Source organism: Thermobia domestica, chromosome 8 (assembly GCF_964235325.1).
Source record: "Thermobia domestica chromosome 8, izTheDome1.hap1.1, whole genome shotgun sequence".
Lineage (NCBI taxonomy): Eukaryota > Metazoa > Arthropoda > Insecta > Zygentoma > Lepismatidae > Thermobia > Thermobia domestica.
The window spans coordinates 256,514,036-256,538,836 of NC_137461.1; the positions used below are offsets into that span (position 1 = coordinate 256,514,036).

A 24,801-nucleotide genomic window follows, 5' to 3' on the forward strand; every position below is an offset into this window, starting at 1 on the left:
ATTACGTAATTAATTTTAAGAATCTGTCCCCTCCCAATCCCTTAAAAGTGGATGGGGATCAATCAGTTCGACGTAAGTATTTTGTTTTAAAATTAATTTCAACCGGTTCAACAGTTTTCACGTGATGTGACCACAAACAATATCGTTTTCCTTTCTATTTCTAGAGGTAATTCCGCTTCGCTGAAAAATAGAATTACACATCCTATGTTTGTGATACTCTTAAAATTCCCTTGGAAGCTAACAGTTTATTAATACCAGATTTATGATTTGCAAATAATTTCAACTTTAATAACCAATTGTTTGTATACAAAAATATACATTTTTTTTTTTTTTGTTTGTTCTTAGTATTGGCACTTAATTCATTTAAGCTTTCAAGTATCTCATATGGTGTTCTATGTGCTTTCCTATGAAAGAAGCAATAAAGTAGTAACTGTGGTCATATCCTTCCTGCATTTGTAAAATCACTGGCATCTTAGCATCAGCACACGCAGTCACAAAGTCATTTGGCAGAAGCTGTCCATCCTTCAGAAACTGATCTTCCTTGCCCTAAAAAAGAATATATTACTTTATATATATACAGTATATATAAAACTGAATACAGGATACAAAGCAGTTCGTTAGGATAGACGCTTTTAAAATAAGGTCCGTTTGGCAATATCTAAGTAAAGCGCGAGCATTCGTAATTTCGCGTATGCACAGTGTCTCCCGGCATTCTTTGCGTGTAAATAGACGACATTTGGAATATTGTCGGCAGCGTGAGAATTTTGTAGTGAGTGATGGAAGAGTACAATATGATCAAGCGGTCTGTCACCTGTAAAATAAGATCTGTAATTTGATTCCTGACTCCAAAAAATGTGACACTGGCAAAAATTTATCGCCAAATCTGCGAGATGTATGCTATCTATCATAATGTTTGGATCAAAGTTCATGGCTCAGACTGTTTAACACTTCCAGACTTGATTTTATTTTAATCGTTGAAGGAAATATTTCTCTATTTTAGAGAATCGAAAAGGGAATCATCACATGGCAAGTTGTAAACAATTAATAGTAAAATCTAGTACCTACGGTACCAAATGTTCTCAACTATACCAGTACAAAAATAGAAATAACATGATAAAGTAAATATCCATTGGAATGGACATTGGATCTGAAAGGGTTAAGGAAGGACAAAAGAATGGTGATGGTGAACTGGTTCGAGCTATCCCTCTTGTATGTGCGGCAGAGAGCATGATTTGTGAAAACAGACGACTCACCATTTTCATGCTTTTCGACAATTTTTCGCAAGCAACACGTCCTGTCCTCTACAAAATTGTATTGAAAAAAGTTGGCCTCTTAGGCGGAAAACTTTTATGACTTGAGTTTGCAAGAATTTGTCTCTCGATAAGACGAATGTTTCAACATGACCGGAAATTAACTGAAAAGTAGCTGTAGAATCTCATAAAAGTATAATATACTCGAAATGTTTAATAGTTTTTTTTTTCTTTTTAAATATAAAACGAACCTTACTTTAAAAACGTCCCTCGTTACTTCTTGCCATACTACGTCAATGAATGCATTTTTACCCATACTCTATGCTTGAAAAGGAAAGAATCAAATTACAGTAAACCGACGATTTAACGGAGCTCGAATCAACGGTAGCCGTACAGAAGTAGTTGCTACTGAACAGTGCAAAACATGGACAAGGGTGATCCAAGCTACCAAACTATTAGCCAGGAAGAGATAGTAGAAAATGGTATAAAGGAGGATGATGAGAATGAAGCTGATGATGAAGTAGAATCAATCGTGTCTGGTTGTAATTATCAGAAGCAAGAGTCCATATGGACATCATCACATGCTAGACAGATTTTTAGATCAGAGTGTGTTGGTTTATTATGAACATTTCAAGCAGATTAGATCTTTGATTATTACGAAAGAACATTCAACGGAAAAACAACTAAAAGAAGCTTGAGGTATTTTTTCTCCTTCTAAATACACAGTTGCAATGATTTTTTTTTTTTTAATTATCATTATTAATATAGTATTAAATATTTTACATTTACATTTCACATTCAATTTCCATGTAATATCCTATTTTAAGCACTGCTCATAACAATTCGCGACTTTACGGACATTTTTTTACCCTAATTATTCTGTTAAATGGAGGGTTTACTGTATTTCCTAAAGGAATAACGTAATTTCCTTTTTTCGGTTATAATTTGTTTTGCACAAATGCTACAAACATCCTCGGGTCACCTTCCAGAAATTTATTGTAGCCAAGATGTAACAAGGTAGTATTAATTAAAACTTCTAAAAAATGGAGTTGCGAAGATGTTCCCAGCATTTGTGCAAGCGAAATATACCCGAGGAAAAAACAAACTACGCTTTAAGGTAATAATTTGGTCTTGTATGTCGGTTTGCATTGTCATTTTAAATCAACACTTTTATGTATCCGGAGACTCCTACTATTAAATTGAACAGGTAACTCAATTTTCTGGTTATGCTTATAGATCAAAATTGAAGTAGTTTGTCGGTGTGTAATCGGCAACTAAAGTGAAGTGGAACGAAGACTTGCAACATGCAGGATTTCAAATTGTAAATAATTAAAGTCTTCTATTGTTTTGTTCATGTAAAATTCTTATGTTCAAGTTTTGAGTAGTAACCAATTGTTAAAACAGTGGCTTTGACATTAGTGTCTTGTTGAAAAAAACGACTAAAGTAAAAATCATGTAAAAAATCTTTACGAGTCAGCATTCTTTAGTTAGTGTCAGACAGATGAATGGAATGGGAGTGGTTACTGAAATAACTAGTTATTGCGCCCAAGTCTTCAGTCCGCTACATACTCAGATTAAAATTGATTGATTGTGTTTGCGCACTAACTACCCCCAAACTCCATGCCATATTTTTACGTAATTTTTCAATCAGTTGTTTCCTCCCTTTATTACTATAATTATAATACAACCATTAACGGTATTCTGACCATGGACACTGGATTGCCCAAGCATAACAGCTAAGTTGTGGTACAAGCCATGTGGTCTGAATGGAAGAACACAGAAGACTGGGAAAGTGGCTGTTCTGGGAGTGGACTGGGTAGCGTAGTGGTTAACGCATCGGCATGGTATGCCGAAGATCTTGGGTTTGAGTCCTGGTCCAGTCATGCACTTTTTAGTTTACTCTGTGAATTATTCAAGGACTGTTGTACACATCTCGCAAGTAGTGACATCTATCAGCGTGATTGTTTACTAGTGACACAATGACACTAGTAGTTTATTGTAAGGAATTCTCGTTGTTCCTCTTGTATGTCTGCAACCAACATTACAAATCAATTAAGCAATGTTATATAACATTCCAGGATAGGGTGACATACAGACTGCTTGTTTTCCTAGTATCCCAATTATAAAAAGGAAACAAAGCATCAAAACAGGAATCCCAGGACACATAATAAACATTAGTGGTGCAATATATCTAAAATAAATAAATAAATAAAAAAGTCTACTGAACTAGCCATCACTATGCTCTAACAAAAATAGTGTTATCTCTTATAAATATCCTTATTCTGAATATTAGTTCCTATCCCTTTTTTCCCTTATTCCTTTAACTTACTTCCAAGAAAGATAGAGAATAAAACACATTCAATAGTACCTAATATCAGTACTCATCCAAATTGCATATTGCACTTAATTAAAAGAGGTAAATCGAGCTCCTTCGTGGCAAGCGGTTAGCATACGCACCTTTGGTGTGGGAGATCCGGGTTCGATTGCCGACGGGAGCTCATATGGTTAGGATTCCACGTTAATCAGTAGGTCCCGTCTCGTATAGACACACTGCTGAAAGGGACGTTAAACTCAAAACCAACTCATTAAAAGAGGTGAATCAGAGCAATGGAATATTCTGGCTCTGTGTGAAGGCCATCAAACATCCCTTATTGACCCACAAGGAATCCTTAAACTTCTAGTATAAGAGTCTATGGAATTCTTACAAATTAGCAGGTTCAAAGTTCATATCTGTCATTAAATCAAATAAACTCATCAATTCCTCTTAATAAATATCTTTAAAGCAGAAAGCATGGAAACTTTGCTTTTATTGTTATCCTGCGCTCAATATTTCCATATCTCCTTATGCGCCTAAATAAGGTTTCTAAAAGTTCTTTCTCTAATTCAATACTAAATTTCTCTAAGATCAAGGTTCTGTAGACATCACTAGACACATTCATTTACAAGCGTTGTGAATGTAATTAATTTCTTAAAATGTATCTTCATGTGTAGGACACCTGGCCTACTCCTACTCGCGTGATGCTGGAATACAGTCAACACACCATAAAACAATTCTAAGTAATCTAATATTTACAAGGATAAAGTGTGCCAGTATTACGTATAGCTTCAAAAATAAGACTGTATGATCTCCATTCAAGATCCAGACACAAAAGTAAAAACAGCAACAATCTGGTCCAGTCCTCTCCTACTTGAGAGTGGAACCAAAACTCGAACTCGATCCGTCTGGCTTCAAACGTCTAGACATCAAAGGGATCCCGGGATTCCAAAGCAAGAGATCTAACCTCTGATCTCATCCAAGACCAGAATCTATATAAAAATGTAACATCCAGAATAGACGTTAATACGAACATTTCAAAATCATCTTAGCTAAAACAAGTATATAAGGCTACACCTACCAAGGTAGAAACATACAGTTCTTTCTTTAAGTCAGAAAGGCGTTTCTTGAAGGGAAACGTTAAAATAATTCCAATGGACTCACTTGTCCATTCACCTAAACCATCCTATGTTACAAGCATCCTACTGAAAACTGGTCATCCTTTGACTGTTTGCTGTATCAGAGAGCCCCATCCCTTACACGGAACCCAAAAGAAGAAACCTAATTGCCTCTCAAAATTCTACAAAAAAATGTTCCTAGAGCGAAGCATCTCGTTCTTTATATACTGAAAAGCTAGGGCGGCCGCATCCACCCTTCTAACAAAGCACATACATATATGGTGGGCGTAATATAATGATTCACATTTTTTTTCTCGTTGAGGTGCAATGGACCACAGAAATTAGCAAGGCAGTCACAGGCATCTAGGACCTCTATCAGCTGAGACCGTCACTGGCAACTCAGACAACAGCAGCGCCATCTGCAGCCCATTTCTTGCAACTCTGTGAACGCAACTAACGGACAACATTAAAAGTGATTCTGGTTCCTGTGAAAAGAGGGCATGGACGCTGCTGAAATCCACACGCGATTTGTGGCAGACTGTGGAGAATATGCACCGTCGCTGGAAACAATGAACAACTGGGAAGAAGGCTGAAAATTAGATAGCATCTCGACAAAAAAGAGAAGCAGTTCTGGAACAAAGTGACAGTGATAACATCAGTCATCATTACCGCGGTAAAGAGGACCATTCGAGAAAACAAATGTATTACATTCTCTGAAATGGAGGCTGCCACAAGACTAACCAGAAAAACCCTGCAGCGCATCGTGCACAACTACTTACAATTGGGGAAGATCAGTAGAAGATTGGTTCCAAAACTTTTGTCTGCAGAGCAAAAACAAAGTCGTGTGTAGGGAGCTTCTGCAACATCATAATCCCGAAGATTTCATGCCTAGGCTTGTTACTGGATGAGACCTGGCTCCACTATCATGATCCGATGAGGAAGCAGCAATCAATGCAGTAGAAACATCATGACAGCAAAAAACTAACACCTTCAGCTGGGATGCGTACGGAACAGTGTTCTGGAACAGAAACCGTGAAATGTGGGTTTCTGTCACCACAGCATGGCGCGCCCTCAGGTTGCGGATCGAGAAGACCTCTAGATATAGAGGTTAGCTGCGAATATATTGAATAAGCAGTCGCGGACAGACAACAAGGAGTGGTCCTCCAGCTTAGGGTTTGGTGTGAGGCTAACAACCTCTTCTTGTAATAAATAAATAAATAAATAAATAACTGTTCAAAAACATTCACCAGGACCAACATCGGACCAGGACTGATAAATTAGAACGATCTCACCAAAATAAAATGAACATGAGATTTGGAACATGGAATATTATAAATCTTAATACGGCACGCGCGTTAAAATCCGTAACGACTGAATTAGAGAAATATAGGACGGACCTAGTAGAAGTTCAGGAAGTTGGGTGGGGTGGGGGTGGACGGAAATTTTATGTTCTTTTACGGGGAAGGAAATAAAAATCACCAATTAGGAACAGGGTTTTTCGCTCACAAACGAATAATATTAGGAATTAACGAGTTCAGTTTGTTAATGATAGACATTCTTTTATTACTCTTAAGGTTAAGTGGTCTAATATTATTGTTTTAAATGTACACGCCTCAACAGAAGATAAAGATAACGATATAAAAGACAGTTTTTACGAAGATATGGAACTTCCACGATACCATATGAAAATTCTATTAGGGGATTTCAATGCGAAGGAGGACGAGAGGATATTTCAAAACCGATTATAGGGAACAAAAGTATGGATAAGGAAAGTAATGACAACGGTGTTAGACTCGTGAACTTTCCAACATCCAAAAACGTTGTGAAGAGTACAAAAATTCCCACATCGCGACGTTCATAAATGTACTTGGGCCTCACCAGATGGAAAAACACAATCAAATTGATCATGTTTTAGTAGATAGAAGACAATCTAGCATAACTGATGTTCGTGTCACCTGACTGTGACACTGATCACTACTGGTAGCAGGCACAATGAGAGGGAGATTATCGTTGAATAAAGGAAATATTCACCATCTGAAAAATTAGAGGAGAGCCAGGTAAGAAGGGAATACCAGATTGAAGTTTCGAACAGATTCTCGGTGTTAGAAGATTCGGAGTGCACTAATGTTGAGGATACTTGGATTAACATCAGAGATACCATTAAAATTTTAGCAAAAGAAAAACTGGGGAACGCGGAAATACGTAGGAACAAACCATGGTTCGACCAGAAATGCATTAAACTAACAGAGAAGAGAGAACAGGCGAAATTGCGTTGGCTACAAAATGAAATAACTACACAAAATTTCGCAATCATCAGGTGGAAAACTTCGAAAACCATCAGAACAAAGAAACGCGATTTTTGAAAGCTAAAATTAAGGATTTTGAAGATAATAGTAAAAACAAAAACATTCGGGACATGTATAAGGGGATCAACAAATTTAAGAAAGGATATCAACCTTGCGCTTATATATTAAAGAAAGCCGACGGAAGAGTTCTCATTGATACAGACAGCATCTTAAATAGATGTAAAGATTTCTTTGACGATTTGCTTAACAAGCAGTCAAAAACCAATGTTCGTGGAGAAAGGGAAATGCACACAGCAAAACCATTATATTCCAGAACCTAACCGAATAGAAGTAGATATCGCTATAAAGAAATTAAAGTTCGGGTGTAGACGAAATGCCGGCTGAGTTAATTTCAGCTGGAGGGGAAAAATTGCTGAACAAGATAAATAAAATCATTCTCCTTATCTGGAACAAGAAGGAATTGCTACAAGTGTTAAAAGAATCAATCATTGTTCCAATTCACAAGAAAGGGACAAAACTGACGAGGCATTTCTCTTCTGTCAATATGCTATAAAATCCTCTCAAACATTGTTATCAAGATTGACCTCATACACAGATGAAATTATTGGTGATTATCAGTGCGGATTTAGACGAAATCGATCAACTATCGACCATATATTTACCGTTCGACAAATACTCGAAAAGAAATGAAAACACAATACTCCGGTACATCAATTATAAGCTATTTTAGAAAGACCTACGAGTCGGTTTGAAGGGAAACAATGTACATCATTTTTACAGAATTTGGAATACCGAAAAAGGTACTTAGATTAATTAATATATATTTAAATGCATCCCAAAGCAAAGTTCGGTTGGGAAATTTCTTGTCTACGAGCTTTCACGTCGAGATTGACCTGAAACAAGACGATGCGTTGTCGCCATTATTATTAAACTTTGTCCTGGAGTACGCTATAAGGAAAGTCAAAGACAGCAACCAGGACCTAGAACTGAATGGTATTCACGCTGTTATGGCATACGCTGATGATGATGATGTAAATTTAATAGGGGATCATAGGAGAATAGAAAGAAATGCTGAGGTCTTATTAAACGCTTGCAGGGACATGGATTTAGAAGTAAATGCAGAGAAACTAAATACATGGAAGTGCACCGGGATCGTAATACGGCGAATTATGGATGCGTTAAAATATCAAATAATACTTTTGATAAAGTGTATACTTTCAAATATCTAGGATTAATATTAACAGATCGAAACCTATTCATGAAGAAATTATATGCAGACTGAAAACAAGGAATTCGTGTTATTATTCAGCTGAAAATCTTGTCTTCGCGAATCCAGTTAAGGAATTTGAAGCTTAAAATATATAAAACGACAATCATACCCGTTGTGCTGTATGGTTACAAAACATAGTAACTTATTCTAAAAGAAGAACGTACACTACAAGTATTTACGAATAAAATCCTGAGGCGAGTATTCACATCCAAAAAGAATGGGAATGGGAGAAGCTTTATAACGAGGACCTACCTAATTTATACCGTTTACCAAAGAGTGTTACGACCATCAAATCTAGGACGCTCAGGTGGGCAGGTCATGAAGCCAAATTGGAAGGAAGTAGGAACACTTACAAAGTTTTAACTGGAAATCCAATTGGAAAACAGCCACTAAGAAAATATAGGCGCAGATGGGAGGACAATATTAAGATGGATCTCACAGGATAAAAATACAAAGTAGAAACTGAATCCAGTTGACTAAAGAAGTCAATGGAGAGCTTTTGTGAATGTGGCATTGAACCTCTGGGTTCTATAGGCCATAGAGTTATACGTCTCCCACCTACTCAGTCATATAATCTGAACATTAAATCTACGAAATGAACTCTAAACTACTCGAATTTACACACTAAAGATTAAAAAACAAAGTGCAATTGGGAACATAAGGATTACATTTACATTATTTTATGTTATTCGGAATAAACTACATATTTATCTTCTGTCTATGAGTAGAAATTCTTCATGATGCGCTATGAACTGAAATTACTGAAAATTAAATTACTAATGGCCTTAAGTTAGATTTATACAGTGTGCACGCCAAAAACCGACTATGTCAGATGCTAGTCTCTTAGGGAAACTATTACATATGGCATGCGACAATATATATGAAACTACTTTAGGAAATTACATCCTATCGTGAAATATTGAAAGTTTTTACCTGATCAATTAATATTTCCAGAGGAGGTCCGTTGTATTTCTTGACTAGTTCCGTAGCATCATAGTCCTTCCAGCCATCAGGGTTCTCAGTTCCCAAGTATCCTCCAAAAGCCTTCTTTCCCCACGCACAGCTTGTCGGATGACAAATAGGGGCGAATGCTGATACAGACAAGTACTTGCCTGGATTCTTTAAAGCACATATCAAAGCACCATGTCCACCCATACTGTAAGTATATCAATTAATTTGTTAGTCTTCATTTGTAACTATACTAATTGTTATATTGTGAGAATTTTTATACTTTTTACTACCTTTTCGCACATTCCAATCGTGCACATTCAGAAACAGTCTCTTTAATACTATTTTTCAACCTTTTAGAAGTTACGACCATCTTCTATAATTCAGTTAAATGTGTGGGCAGCGTGAAATCTTGTACTATGTAAATAAATAATTACATAAAAAGAAAACTCTCCTTGAATTACAGAAGTACGCGCTTCGTCGCCAGATCTAAAATACGTTGATATTTTATATATTTTTATTGTCATGCCACTGACAAACGAAACTCAACGTTTAAGCGATTCTCAATTCGACGATTAAACGGTCTGCTTTTGTAAACAGCATTTTGTTACAAAGATTACTTAGATTACAGAACTAACCGCCTACAAATGAAATGGGTGTACAATTTGCGCCAAGAATACTTTCTTAGTAACAGTTCTACAGTCGTAATTCCTAGCTAAAAACATACTGAAAATTTGACTTATGCCAAATTAAGAATATACTTATGCCACGATTCACATACACGATAAGGCCATTGCAAACGCAAACACTGATAAACTGTGAGTGAATTTCGGGTTCGATGATGCTCTTTAGTGCACTATCAGTATGTTTTTATTATGGAAACACAAGAGTTCGCAAGTGGTAGGTAGAGAGCGCCTAGAAAAGTGAAATTTAAAACGACTATGAGACATGACGCATCAATAATGAAAACTTACTTTTGGCTGAATACACAGCAAAGCTTAGTTCAGTAAGGTACTTAAAAATGATCTGAAGGATTATACGTATAGAAATATGGCTTGCTTATTCTAGTTTCACCTAAATAGCGATGGACTACTTACCACTGGCATGATAACCCTTTTTGGGCCTAAGGTGCACCAACGCTATCTGCTCGCGACTGCCTGAACTGCGCCCAGCCAAACAATGGACACATGGTCAGTGCGTTACGTCGCTCTATCTCTAACAGCAGTATCAAGAGCGTTCTGGACCTAGTGGTTCTCACGTCTTTAATTCACGCGACTCCCAGCTTGCCTCTTGATGCTGGATGGACGCCGAAAACTAGATGCACCGGCCGAAAATCGAACCCAGGACCACGCGGACGTGAATTCAACGCTTTAACAACTACACTATGAAGTCCCCAAAAACAGCGATGGACATTTTCAACAAACACATCCTCAAACCCTTTTACCCTTACTCAATTTCAAACTCCTCAATTTAATTAGTTATAATGAGGACAGTGCTGTTGACGGTGGACTTCGAGAGGTTACTTACCTTAGCATTTAGAAAGCGTGCGAAACACTTACAAGGAGATCTACATATTTACAAAAAACCGCTTAAAATAGTATGTAACGCTAATTCATACAAGACTGCCTAATCAATATTAAACATAGAAAGAAAAATTACATATTTCCACTATGTTGTATTTATCCCCTTGTAGTGCTCTAAATCTACATGATTAAAATATCCTTCCAACTATTATTCCACAAAGATATTCTCTATCATCTCACTAAATTCACAAACGGAGCAAAAATGACACACTAACAACATGACAACCGGATAAGTACTGATAAGTCGGATAAGCTAGAGTTTAAGACTCATATTTATATTTAATACAAACTTTACTATTTAATGTTTATATTATAGCCAATTTTATAACATGAAAATAAAGTGTAATATGTCTGGCTCCAATACAGTTAATTATTCATAACAATTTAAACTGTTTAAAATTTAAATTTATAATAGGCAAATTCAAACTTATATCCGTGCCATTTTGGTTTAGCATGTGCTGTAAGTATTGATACTACAGGGTGGCCTGAAAGTCCATTTACATCTGAACTAAATGCGGGTAATAATGTAAGATGTTAAGATATTTAAAATTTGAACATTTCATCCTGATCACTGATATGGCAATAGTGCTCCTCACGTTAATTGCCACGTGAATGCGTTGACCAGTTTATTATCTCACCTTTCCGTGTTTAGTGAACAATAGCAGATACACCAGTGACTTCACTTTGGAGGAGCGTTTACTGGCAAGTGTGCAAGTGTCCGTTTATGGAAGCACAACAACGAAAATATACTACACGTAATGGATAGGTTTCGTGAAATATTCGGTAAGAAGCCACTAAGTCGTCAGACTTTGGTCAGAAAGCTTTTTGACTGGGAAGTGTTTTGGATGCCTCTTGTTCTGATCCTCCTCAAGGAAATAATTGCAGAAGTTAGTACATCCGTGTTGCGTTCACCCAGCAAGTTGACCAGAAAGTATTCTGAAGAACTTGGAATTTCAAGGAGTACACTGGAGCTGTAAAAGGACTTTCTGGCCACCTTTTTTTTTAATATCTAATACAATTTTTCGGCATATAACAAACTCAGTGATATAATCGACTTGACCATAAAGCTGCGACTTTAAAGTTAATAACTTGTACGGATAGCGAAATAAGAAAGTCACAAACATACACTAGCTCCATAGTTATAAATTAACAGAGTAATCCTTTTTTTTATTGTAGTACATGAATACGAACCTTTTCGCACCACTCTTTGCCTCAACTTTTCCCCATCACCCTTCAAATTACTTTGTTATTTGAGTGTGGATGTTTGAGACAGTTACCGAAGAGTTACAGATAATTATACGGTCTTGCAAACTATAAAGTTATGGTCTTTGCTAAATTGTATTTGGTCCAGTACTTTTTCAAATATTACTATTTTGAATTGAATGTCCCACGATTCCCAGTATTTTTATTTATCTATGTACTTGTTATTTGGTTGAATCATTTTATTTACTTTAAATTTGGATTTGTGAAAATTCCTTGTACAATCCGCGGCAAAAAACCTGCAACATGAGCATATAAGTTTATTGTGAAATGACGAAATCTTTTGCTCCAAAATAACTGTGCACGGGAGGAGGCCGAGGCTTATCCTGGCGTGATTCGTTCCACTTAGACGTTATGTTCATTCCCTGTGCTGTTAGGCGTAGTTTCACAATAAACTTACATCCTCATGTTGCAGGTTTTTTGCCGCGGATTGTACCTTCAAGCTTTCACCTCTCTCCTCTAGAGCCTTGTTGGAAGTAGGGTAAAATATAGAATACAATAGGGGTACAAGTGATAAAAGCATAAAGGAAATAAGAAGGAATGAACTCAGAAGGTTCAAGCAGTGCAGACACACATTGTTGATTGCTGCCTGTCACACATCAAATGGCAGTGAAGTGCAAACACACAACTTGAGCCCGTCAAAGTAAGTAGATTTAGTCCGTTTCTTTATATTTACTTTGATGTTTTTAATCACTTTAGTTTGTATTTTTATCCTCTGTGAACAAGACTCTAGAGGAAAGTCGAAAGCTTGAAAGTGCACGGAAATGATTGTTAAAATTCTTGAGTATGTTGCATATTGTCTGATCTTAATCGAAGAATTAAGGAACGGAATCATAAAACGTTTCGTATGGAGTCTTGTGTCTCACGAGGATAAAAGAAAGAACGAAGCAGAAAAACTATAATAGTTTGGACTGTAAGTATGGAGAACAAAGACGAAAAAAATAGCTGAATGGAACAGAAATGCATTCAGATGGTGTTAACGTGGGGATAATACACTCTTTGTATATATCATATTAGGCGTAAAAGTACAAGGTTATTACAAATGATTCATCAGATTTTAAAGTCTTATAACTTCAAATATTTAATGCCCACCTATTTGTACTAACAAATCGAAAGAGCATACTTTAAAGTTTTGTTTATGTCATTACACGTTCCGTTGTGACTCGCCAGGTGGCAGGGTAATAACAGCTTGCAAAATGGCGAACTGGTGGGTTGGGCAATGTGCTCTTAAGGTGGCCCCCAAGATCTCCCGATCTTACAGTTTGTGATTTTTTTTTTCTGTGGGGATATGTGAAAGACAATGTGTACGTACCACCTTTGCCGACAACATTGGCTGAACTCAAGGATCGCATCACTGCTGCGCTAGCAAACATTGACAGGGACATGCTCGAACGTGTATGAGCTGAGCTTGACTACCGCATAACACGAGGAGCGCGCACAGAACATTTGTAATGATGTGTAAGAAACTTAAAAATGTGCTTTTTCAAATGATGTATCAATCACTATTTTGTATGTAATACTTTGTGAAATACATTCAAACAATACCCGATGAATCATTTGTAAAAACCCTGTATATTATTAAAATTAAAAAAGAATCTATCACGCAGACACAAGTGTAGCCAGAAGTATTCGATGATGGTATGCTACAAGTCTAATAATTATAATAACCTCACTATTGTGATTCCTAAAATACATAATCACTTCCCTTTCTGGCACTGCATTCTCGGCTCCTTCATGTTCAGATTCCAAATTCAGGATCCCGGTATTCCATCTCCCCATTATTTGACCATTTCATTGCAATGCGTCACTTCCACTGTAGTTTTCCTTGCTTACATAAAAATAATACAATTTTCGGATTTTTAATCCCCTCGTACACTTGAAAGATGTGGCACGGTGTGCGACACAATACCACCCAAAGCCATACCCTGGAAATGTATTGCGCATGTCTGGGGTTGTTAGCCTTCAAGACTCAATTATACTTAATGCAAGGGGATGTTTGGAGGCAGTAACTGAACTGATGAACTCTTGCCTAAGACTTCTAGCTGGTACTGGGAAATATGTTTAAACAAAACATTAGTCTTAGAAAATATATAAAAACAAATTAGAATGGTGAAAGGATAAGAAAGGATGAGAAAGAAGGAATTCGCTTAAGGACAGGTTTTCGAGGCAAAGTACCTCTTCGAAATGAGCTAACTCCTAGTCCCTCCTTGAGGTTCCTTGTTGACATTAGTCGGAGATGTCCCGAGTTTCGGCTGGACGAATGGCTTACAAAATTGGTAGCTTATCTAGTTGCATGGATTCATCACAATGTAATTCAAACTAGCAACTGCTAGAGTCATCGGCAAGGTGCTATGGTTGGTAGGATGGCGTGGGTAAACTTCGTTCTTTACGCACACATTGCATTAGGTTCGTTTTAGCCACGGTGAACTTCGATGTAGTCCTTCTTTTGCACTTCAACCCGGAGATTGCCACTTTCTCCCGAACACAACCCAAAAATAAGGTGTCCGTCGACAGGTCACATAATCCTTCCGATTCTTTGAAACAGCTCGTTATGTTTGAGTGAAGGAAGTGACGTCATAATGTACAATTCGCGGCAAAAAACCTGCAACATGAGGTTGTAAGTTTATTGTGAAACTACGCCTAACAGCACAGGGAATGAGCATAACGACTAAATGGAACGAATCACGCCAGTATAAACCTCGGCCTCCTCCCGTACACACTTATTTTGGAGCAAAAGACCTCGTCATTTCACAATAAACTTATATGCTCATGTTGCAGGTTTTTTGCCGCGGATTGTACAATAACTTAAGAGGACTGCGTGCTCGTATCTTGTGGAGTGCAGCAGCAAAGAAAGGACTTCATTTGTTGTTTTATTTCTTAAGTTTACAACAGTTGTTGAATGAATTAACAGATTTTATAAATTCTTCACTGTCTTGATACAACAACAACTGAAAGTTTGGTATTTAAAATTGAATTAAATCAATAAATCTTTCATTCCAATTTAAAATTTAAGTTTCCAGAATACGACAGACTACGGAGCAACAGGGTATATTCACAGTATTACAATTGGAATCTCACAGAGTCTTCCTTCTAAGTAATGCAATTATGGCCCGGTGCTTCAAACAACCATTCATACATTTTCTTCAGGCTTCGGTTAGGTTCGCACGATTAGATGAATACTAAGTATGTATTTCAATAATAATAATAATAATAATAATAATAATAATAATAATAATAATAATAATAATAATAATAATAATAATAATAATAATAATAATAATAATAATAATAGTCCTTGTCTTCGTACCTTCCAGTAATAAAACAGTAATTAAACACTGTTCTACCTGGTACCGGCTCTTCAAGATGTACAATTTGAACTTTTTCGTCCTACATTACTTGAAAGTATGGAATAAAATGTTATATGGTTATTTTTATTCAAGCTATGTTTTTTTACAGAGTGGAAAATACATGTAAGTCTGGGAGCTTAGTGAAATACTACAAACTGAAGAAGGAGAAGCTTCGCCTTGAAATCGTTTGTGTTAAGATAAACATTGATTTTTTTTTTTTTTAAACACTGACTGGGTATTGCGTTTACGGAAACATCAACTTACCTATGTCCCATAATGGACTGTCTATCTGGTAGCGCTGGAAAATTTGAATTAATAACAGTTGGAAGCTCCTTCGTAACGTACGAATACATTCGGTAATTTTGCTTCCATTTCTCTTGCGTTGCATCTACATAGAATCCAGCTCCCGTTCCAAAATCCCAACTGTCCTCTTCACCTTCTATATTGCAGCCACCTTTAACAACCAAAATAATAATAATAATAATAATAATAATAATAATAATAATAATAATAATAATAATAATAATAATAAGAAGAAGAAGAAGAAGAAGAAGAAGTCAGGGGTCATCCAGAAAGCAAGTTTCATTGGCCAATTAAAACAAAAATGTAATGGGACAGAACACACAAAAGTTCATTGAAGTATAGTCCTTCGACTAAGTTTCAACACATTTGCGATCCCTGTTAAGATGTTTAACACAACGAGGGACTATATTTTGTATCCTTATATCGAAGAATGATGCCGCCTGTGACGATGTCCTACTACATGGTTCATGCTTCGTTAAACAATCGCATTCATCTCTGTACCATTGAGGCTCTCATGATCTGTATAATTCGACGGCGAATTTCAGCTGCTGACCTATTCTGTGCATTCAAAATTCTATGATATTGTACATTTTATATATGGCGGGCGGGTGTTTCGATTTTTCTTGAACATTGAAAAAATGAAAATAGTTCAGTTCAACGACGCACGATTATACCCTCTAAGCTAAGGAATACTATAATTAAGGCAAGTAAATGATGATGGAATAATTGTTGGAACGGGAATGTGGGAGGAAACGGGAGTACCCCCGTAAAACCCACGGACACGATGTTATCCACCACAAACTTACTTGCCCGGGAATCGAATGATGGACACCATGCATCAAAGGTAAGCGCTCTACCACTTAGTTACCGTGCCCCCTAATTTAAAATCAAAGATACATTCAAGCAATAATCTGTTTTCTTTAGCCTAAAGGGCATAATCGTGAGACGTTAAACTAAAAAAGAAGAAAGTAAAAGAAAATCGTCGAAAGTATGATAGAACAGGGTGTCTACTAAAATTCCAAAATGAAATTTCGTGACCTTTTCTTCACCAAATCATAGAATTTCCTAACATTTTCAAGAGCAAATTTGGGTGCGAATTAGGCCGAATTTTCATCCATGCGATAGAAACGTACTTTGCTTGCGATTTGGTAGCGTCTAAAGCCGACCATAGACATTTTGGTGGTAAATTTTCACGTTTTATAGAACGAAATTTTCAAATCTACTTACATTTGTAGTTAAAAAAATCGTGACCCAAAAGCTAAATTTCGTGACTTTTTCGTGACTTTCATGACCGTTTTCTGATTTCGTGACTTTTTCGTGACATTCGTGACCGATAGACACCCTGTAGAAGAGACGAAAGAAAATAACAACTAAGAAACAGAAGAATAGAATGGACGAAAGAAAGAAAGAAAGAAAAAAAAACAGTTCTTTCATGAAATGAAATCTGATAAATAGAGTATTATTTCCGAACAAAGAGTCTAAGAAAATGGAAAGTCAATGAAATTCTTAGAAAAGATTAAGAACGATTATGGTTCTACGTGAAATGCGAAAAACTAACGAATTTATTTTCGACGGGAGGAGAGCTTGCCGATAGTCCTCCCTAAATATGCCACTGCCTGTGATTATATATATACACACAGGCCAGTTCGGTAAGTATTGAAGATATGAAAAAATGATAAGAGAGCAATGTTATTGGAAAGTATATGTTTTCAATCTAAAATGTTGGAATTTTCGGAATAGGACCAACCGTTTGAGCTCTACACTGGTATGGCGCCCAATAGTAAAGAAAAATACAACGTTGCCGTCTTTGTTGGACAACAATGGAGAAAAGTGTGTGTGGTTTGAAGTATCCTGGATCAAGGAGAATGAAGGGACGGCCACAAGAAGGATATGAAGAAGGATCACATGCAACGTCTATCCAAGGCAGTGCCGTGACAAACAGAACGGGAAAGGGGGCAGGTACCAGAAAGAAATTGTATTGAATTTATTCACGGCAAACTGGTATTAATTGCTTAGAAATGTCAACGAGATGAGATAAGAGGACAATTGAATAAAATTAGAACGGTCCTATTTTCCGAAAGTCAAAAACCAGAGAAAAGTCGATAAACGTGACTTACAGCAATACAAGTTAAATGCGTACTGAGACCATGTGAGTGCTTTAAAACAGAAACAGCAACTTTTATGCTATGAACTCTTTACAAATGTATTCTGCTCGGTAATAAGACAACTTTGAATGATACAATTCAATTCTATTTGTTGCGGCACTTAGATCCTGTCTCATTATTCAATTGTTGTCTTGTCTTGAAACAGAAGCGCCAGTATCGCCACGTTTCCACACGAGTTCAAACGAGACAGATTAATTATCTCGTACTCAGCCGCTGGTGTAGGGGTAGAGTGCTTATCTGCCACACGGCATTTGGGTAGGCCAAACCGTAAGCACGAACCCTGCTTCGACGGGAGATCCTGACTAAGGTTTTTCCTGATTTTCCTCAGTTCCCCGGGTGCATGCGAGGATGGTCCCTTGTCTCAGGACAGAGCTGCTTCCTTCTCCAGTCCTAGACTCACCTAAAGGGGCGATGTAATCTCGGAGTGGAGGCCCAATCTCTTCTTGTGTCATTCCCTTGAACAATTAAATAAAATAAATACATAAAGTTTATCGGCATCCCAACATTCGTCTGATGGACAACAATGACATACCAATCTTGTTCCTTTGACAAACGAATTATATGAGGAGAAAGGACTGCGACTCTCACACAAGGGATACCGCACCTATTCACTTCTACTCATCTACCTGTTAGAAGGTCCTGAAACAGATAAAACAATGCTGCAACTGTGCTCAGTGTAGATGTTCGAAGTAATGTCCATCTTGTTGTTCACAAATTGTCATACAGGGGGGCGCGGTGGCTGTGGTAGAGCGTTCACCTCTGGTGCTTGGGGTCCCGGGTTCGATCCCAGCCCCTGCCAAGTGAACTTTGTGGTGGACAAACACCGTGCTCGTGGGTTTTCTCGGGGTTCTCCCGTTTCCTCCCACTTTCTTCATTCCACCATTTCACTCATATCTCATTATCACCGTCTCCTTTAGTCTAACCGGCATAACCGTGGGACGTAAAACTCAAAGATTTCATTTTTTCATTTCTCAAATTGTCATACAATGTCGCAAACTGGCCCTAACCCGTTGCAGTCTCAGTGGTAATAGCAGCGCACGCCTAGCGAATATTTTGTTGTAGAGCAGCAATTGTACGCGGGCGATCCCTGTAAACAATGGATTTTAAGTGGCCCCACAAAAAAGTGTTAAATCAGGCGACCTTTGTGGCCATTCCATAAGACGTCGATGCCCGATCCGATGTCCACGAACTGCTGCATCCATCCATTGTCGAATATTGACACTGAAGTGAGGTGATGCACCGTGCTTCGTGTTGGCAGTAAATGAGCTGGTGGTTTGCGAGAGGCAAGTTGTCCAAATAAGGTTCCACTACGTATTGCTTGTAGCAGGTTTTGATAGGTTTCACCTGTTATCTCACCTCTAGGAACACAGAACCCACCAGAACATTACCGTGAATTGCACATGGTAAGTAATGCATTTGTACGAGAGTCAACTTGATTATGGGAAACTTCGGCAACATGAGAGCTGCTGTTTGCCCAATATAAGTAGTTATGTTTGTTAACAGTTCCATTAAGATGAAATGTGACCTCGTCGGAAATCATGATGTTAGCCGGTTGTTTATGTTGTGTGCGTGTAAACTATTCACAGAATTTATGTCGTCGGTCTGCATCATCTCCATACAACTCATGCACCTTGAAGGGATGAAAATTATGCTTGAGCAGAATTCTTTGGACATACACTCTGCTAGTATTTCTTTCTTAAGCCACCTTTTGTATCGATCGCGTTGGACTGCACGTAACTTTAGCTAGAACATCACATAATTTGCCATCGTCGCTTGCGAATTGCGGTCTGCCAGAGAGAGGTCGGCCCAAGACACTGCCAGTATCCTAGAAGCGTGTCAATAACTTGTCAATCATAGTATGTGATGACAATGGGAGAGTGGATGGTGGTAATGAAACTGTTCCGCAGCCTCATGTATACTCAAGCCTTATACGTGATGGACCATTTCCACTTTATTTGCAGGTGAATACAAAGTCACTATTCTTCATACACACGGAGACGTACGGACCCCAAATTAAACACTCCACTTGAATGCAACAAACAAAACCCAACGGCACAAACAGAACTAAACGGGAAGTGAAAGATGAGGGGCGTGTTGCTCGTGCTTGATTACGTGAGACACTGTCACTCAGGCAAGATAGGCGTATCATGGTACTATGCTCATTTACGAAAATCACTCAGCGGCGCTTTCTGCAATATTTGACTGATTCCTCCCCTCCTACCTATGTCTACCTTCAACGGAATTTCCCATGAAATAGCGGACATTCGAATATTTACTGTGTCCCAATTCAGGCATTTCCTTTTCCTTTCTTAATTTATTTCATTTCGACTATTTCTCAGCTCCTATACAGTTCGCTGTAGCTCAGTCGATAAGGCGTCCGATTATGATAAAGGCTATTCATGCGGTAATGGTTCAAACCTCGGTCAGGACATTGGTTCACTTTTAAGCGCTCTCGTGTCCGTAGACGCTGAGGTGAATTCAGTCTCCTTTAAAATTACGTAACAGTGTTTTTTTGAATCAGTGCCCTTTTTATGTTCCTTCATTTATTTAACAAGTAGATGACGAGCACTGGTACCCCTTGCATGACTTGCATTCTCTTGATGTCATTCACTTGCCAAAGGAAGAAGGATAGTGTGCCAGTGTCACCCGTCAGACAAATGCTGGGGTGGTACATCTCAAATAGCTATGGCTTCTACATTTTTAATCCCTTTCCAATAACATACCGTAAGTAGTATTGCTCACGAGACCAGAACATTCTCGTGTCTCTTCTCGTTTCGAAAATTCTTATACGACACAAGACAATCGTTCAACGAAATGAGATGACGCAACAACAAGTTTACGAGCCGAGCCGAGACCTGCAAATAAATAATGATACTCACTAGCCGAGAAACTTGTTTGTTTAAGGAAATAACACAAGGAGAGATCAGGCCTCTACTCCAAGGTCACATCAACCCTTTAGGTGAGTCTAGAACTGGAAAAGGAAGTGGCCTGGCGTGAAAGAAGGACGATCCCGGCATGCACCCAGAAGAACAAGAATCAGGAGAAACCTTAGTCAGTATAGCCTGTCAGAGCAGGTTTCGTGCCAAGTTGGACCGACCCAAATGCAGTGTGGCAGGCAGGCACGCTATCCCTACACCAGCGGCTGGGTACGAGAAACTTGTCTGTCTTGTTTCAACTCGTTATGAAACTGGCGCATCTGTTTCTGGACGAGACAATTGAAAAATGAGACAGGATCTAAGTGTCGCAATAAGTATAATTGAACTGTATCGTTCAAAGTTGTCTTAGTACCAAGCAGAATAAGTTTGTAAAGAGTTTATAGCTTAAAAGTTGCTGCTTCTGTTTGAAAGTACCCACATGGTCTCAGTTCCCGTTTAACTTGTATGACGATAACTCATGTTTATCGACTTTTCTCTGGTTTTTGAGTTTTGGCACTTAGGCCCTTTCTAATTTTATTCAATTGTCCTCTTATCTCATCTCGTTGACATTTCTAAGCAATTAATACCAGTTTGCCGTGAATAAATTCAATTCAATTTCTTTTTGGTACCTGTCCCTCCCGTTCTGATTATCACGCCACTGCCTTGGGTAGACGTTGCGTGTGATCCTTCTTCATATCCTTCATTGTGGCCATCCCTTCTATTTTCCTTGATCCAGGATACTTCAAACCACACAGCCTTTTTTTCATTGTTGTCCAACAAAAACATGGCAACGTAGCATTTTTCTTTACCATTGGGCGCTATACCAGTGTAGATCCCAAACGGTTTGTCTAATTCCGAAAATTCCAACATTTTAGATTGAAAACATATACTTTCCAATAACACTGCTCTTATAATTTTTTTTTGTATCTTCAATAATTACCGAGATGGCCTATGTAAAGCGGACTTATGAGACACCCTATCTATCTATCTATCTATCTATCTATCTATCTATCTATCTATATATATATATATATATATATATATATATATATATATATATATATATATATATCATTAATAGGTCACATGATGTTGCTGTATTAAAAGGTAATCCATAGAACGTAAATTTCTTCACCACTTTTTTATAACGAAAAAACAGAACATATCAAAATTTGGACTTGAAAGCAGTCTAGTATTTAAAAATGTACTACAAAACACAAAGACCTGTGTATTTAAAATAGTTGTCTGATTTCTCCGTTCAAGTATATAAGTGTATGCTTACTGCCTGGTCAAATTACAACGTGAAAAAAAAAAAAAATCTTGAATACCGCTTTATTCCATATAATATACTAATTAGTAGATCGATATGAAATCTTTTATATAAGACCTTCACAAATAGTAAAAAAACAGCATTCCACCCAATCATCACTCCCTTACTGTGTGAAACAAAAATCCACTAAACAGAAAACTTACGTGGACTTGTATCTGGGCCAACGATCATTACGCCATTCTCTGCAGCATAGCGTTGCGCTCCAGCTTTCTGAATAAAGTTTTGTTCCGTACATGTAAGACCAGACAACCAGTAGATGACAGGAACTTTTTGATCCTCTGCCTGTGGTGGCAGATAAACTGCGAAGTTCATTTTACATTTTAGTTCTTTGCTGAAAAATAAAGTTAAAAAATAAAATAAAATAAATAAAATTTAAAAAATACAAATAAACATCTATCAATCAAGTATTGGCAGTAGTGGACGGGATTTTCCTTCCAACGTAAGACGAAAGGAAAGAAATACCCCTCCCCCACAGGACCTAATGGACAATGATAAATTTTACTGTTGTCTGCTATTCTATGATTACAACTTCGGTCAAAAACAGACAACTAAACTTACAATACACGAAAAATAAACTAAGTTACTGGGAAACTCAAATATGAACCGTCTTACCTTATATTACGAAGCTGTTAAACTTCAATCACAGTTTCGGTGTGCACTGGCACCGTTATCGATAACTGATAAATTGAAGACATATATGAAGATTCCAAACGAAAGCAGAAACTTTCATATAAGTCTTCTCTTTAGCACATTTAGAAGTCAATGACAAAGGTGTCTGTGCACACTGAAACTGTGTGATTGAAGTTCAACTACTTCGTAATATAAGGTAAGATGGTTCACACTTGCTAATGGACGTTATAGGATACTGATATTTGAACATAGATTTTCTTTTCTTTTTTAAATTTTAATTCCGAAAATTAACAGGATAATAATATGAAATTTTGTTATGTTTTTCAGCATGCTAAGTGTGGATAGGGGAAAATGTTTTTATGTAAGTAACACTCATTATGCCACGTTATGTTAAAAGAACATAGCTCTTTCTATAACTAGTTGTTTCTACACCACTTAAGTAGTTTAAACCTCAGTTTTCAAGAACATAAGTCCATAAGTAAACATCTACAAGCTAAATGATAATGATTTTCTGGCAGATTCTGTGTTCTGATATTTCAAGAATGTCCCACATATGCATGAATAATTAAGAAATGTAGTAAAAGCAAGAGAGAAGTTACTTCGAAATTATATAATAAGAAGAAATAATATTTTGGATGCAAGGTCAGTACTTAATCTAAGACGGTTCATATTTGAGTTTCATAATAAGAATCTTTAAAATCAGATCTTTGTATGCGATAACATAAGCAACAAAATACCGGTGGTTGAAAAATATGAACCGTCTCTATAAATACTCTATAAAAATTATATTATTGATTTCAGTTGGAAACAGTGACATAATATAAAGTATTACATTAAGATTTCACACTGCCTGCTTTACTTAATTCAACCGTTGATCGCTGGAAACAGCATGCGGAATGTAAACAAACATTGTGGACGGCTTATCTGTTTCTAAGCGAGCTCAGATCGCTACTGGCCTGCAAGAAGATCAGATCTCACATTTTTGGAGGTGAAGGAGGTAAGGCAAGGCTGCACTAAGGAAGAGGTGTACAAATCCAAACCTTGCTCAGTGGAGGAATTCAAGAAGTTATTACAAACATTCCAAATTCACTTCCTTCAGAAAAGTATCAATTGTATTCCTGGCCTTCTGAGGAAGCTGGTTAACAACACAGGTGCTGAGATAAACGTATTCTTTTGTTTTCTTATTAACGAAGGATATACACATGTTTTTTCCAATCAATAGCAATCAATATTACAGAATTTATAAGTTTTTTAATATCTAGTTATTTTTCACCCACTCTCAAGATGAACAATAATGTTAATTTCGTTGAAAATAATCTCTCTCTCTTGTTCTTTCATAAATAAAATTACTAGAAAACTGTGAAAACAGTCTCAGACACTTAAAAAAAGGAGGGAACGCTTCAACTGAGAGAGGCGAGGAATTAAAAGAGAGATTATAGTAATAGGTCAAAGTAGTAGGTGTCAAGCACCATTTTCCTTTCCTCCCTACTTATCTGGGTAAGCATTTATCTGAAATTCTTCGGAGGTATACTCTGTTCACTATCCTCTTATACAGTTTGAGAAACTCAAAGGCATGGTCCCTTTTACCCAAAAACCGCAAAACAGCACTCAAATAACGTCAGCGGACAACTCTCCCGCTGGTAAAACCGGTCCATCAATGCTTCTATGACGTTGCCTTATGTCTTTTCAAATTGTCAAGAAAGGGATGGTCAGTGACTATTTTTCCTTCTTCCTTTTTTTTTTTTTGGTCATTTATTAAAATACAAATCACAACACACTTTTCTTTTACTTCCCCGTAACTCAGATAAAGTAAACAATTTCCTGGAAACTAGAGCAATGTAACACAATAAGCATAAATGTCTCCCTTGAACACTGATTATATACTATATCAATAGAATATAAGCGTTATATAAACAGCAACTATTGACTGTAGGAAAACCTAATGAACGTACTGTAATAGACGCACTCTCCAATCTTGATAAACACTGAAGCCTATTGTGTAACACAGTTCGAATACTATTACCAATATAATAAGAAATACGTCTGATATAGTGGCGTTCAC

At 37.2% G+C, this 24,801-nt stretch overlaps 1 protein-coding gene across 2 annotated transcripts in view; it reads right to left on the reverse strand.

Moving 5' to 3' along the window:
• Positions 1–259: 259 nt before the first annotated feature.
• LOC145693561 (S-formylglutathione hydrolase) overlaps positions 260–24,801 on the reverse strand; it is a 56,781-nt gene continuing 32,239 nt past the window's right edge. For both annotated transcript variants that reach the window (XM_081769652.1, XM_081769651.1), the window contains 4 exons: positions 22,253–22,440; positions 15,661–15,850; positions 9,192–9,414; positions 260–546 (listed from right to left, as the gene is read on the reverse strand). In XM_081769652.1, coding sequence (XP_081625778.1) covers positions 364–546; positions 9,192–9,414; positions 15,661–15,850; positions 22,253–22,440 — 784 coding nt within the window. In that variant the 3' untranslated portion in view covers positions 260–363. The remainder of the gene's footprint in view (positions 547–9,191; positions 9,415–15,660; positions 15,851–22,252; positions 22,441–24,801) is intronic.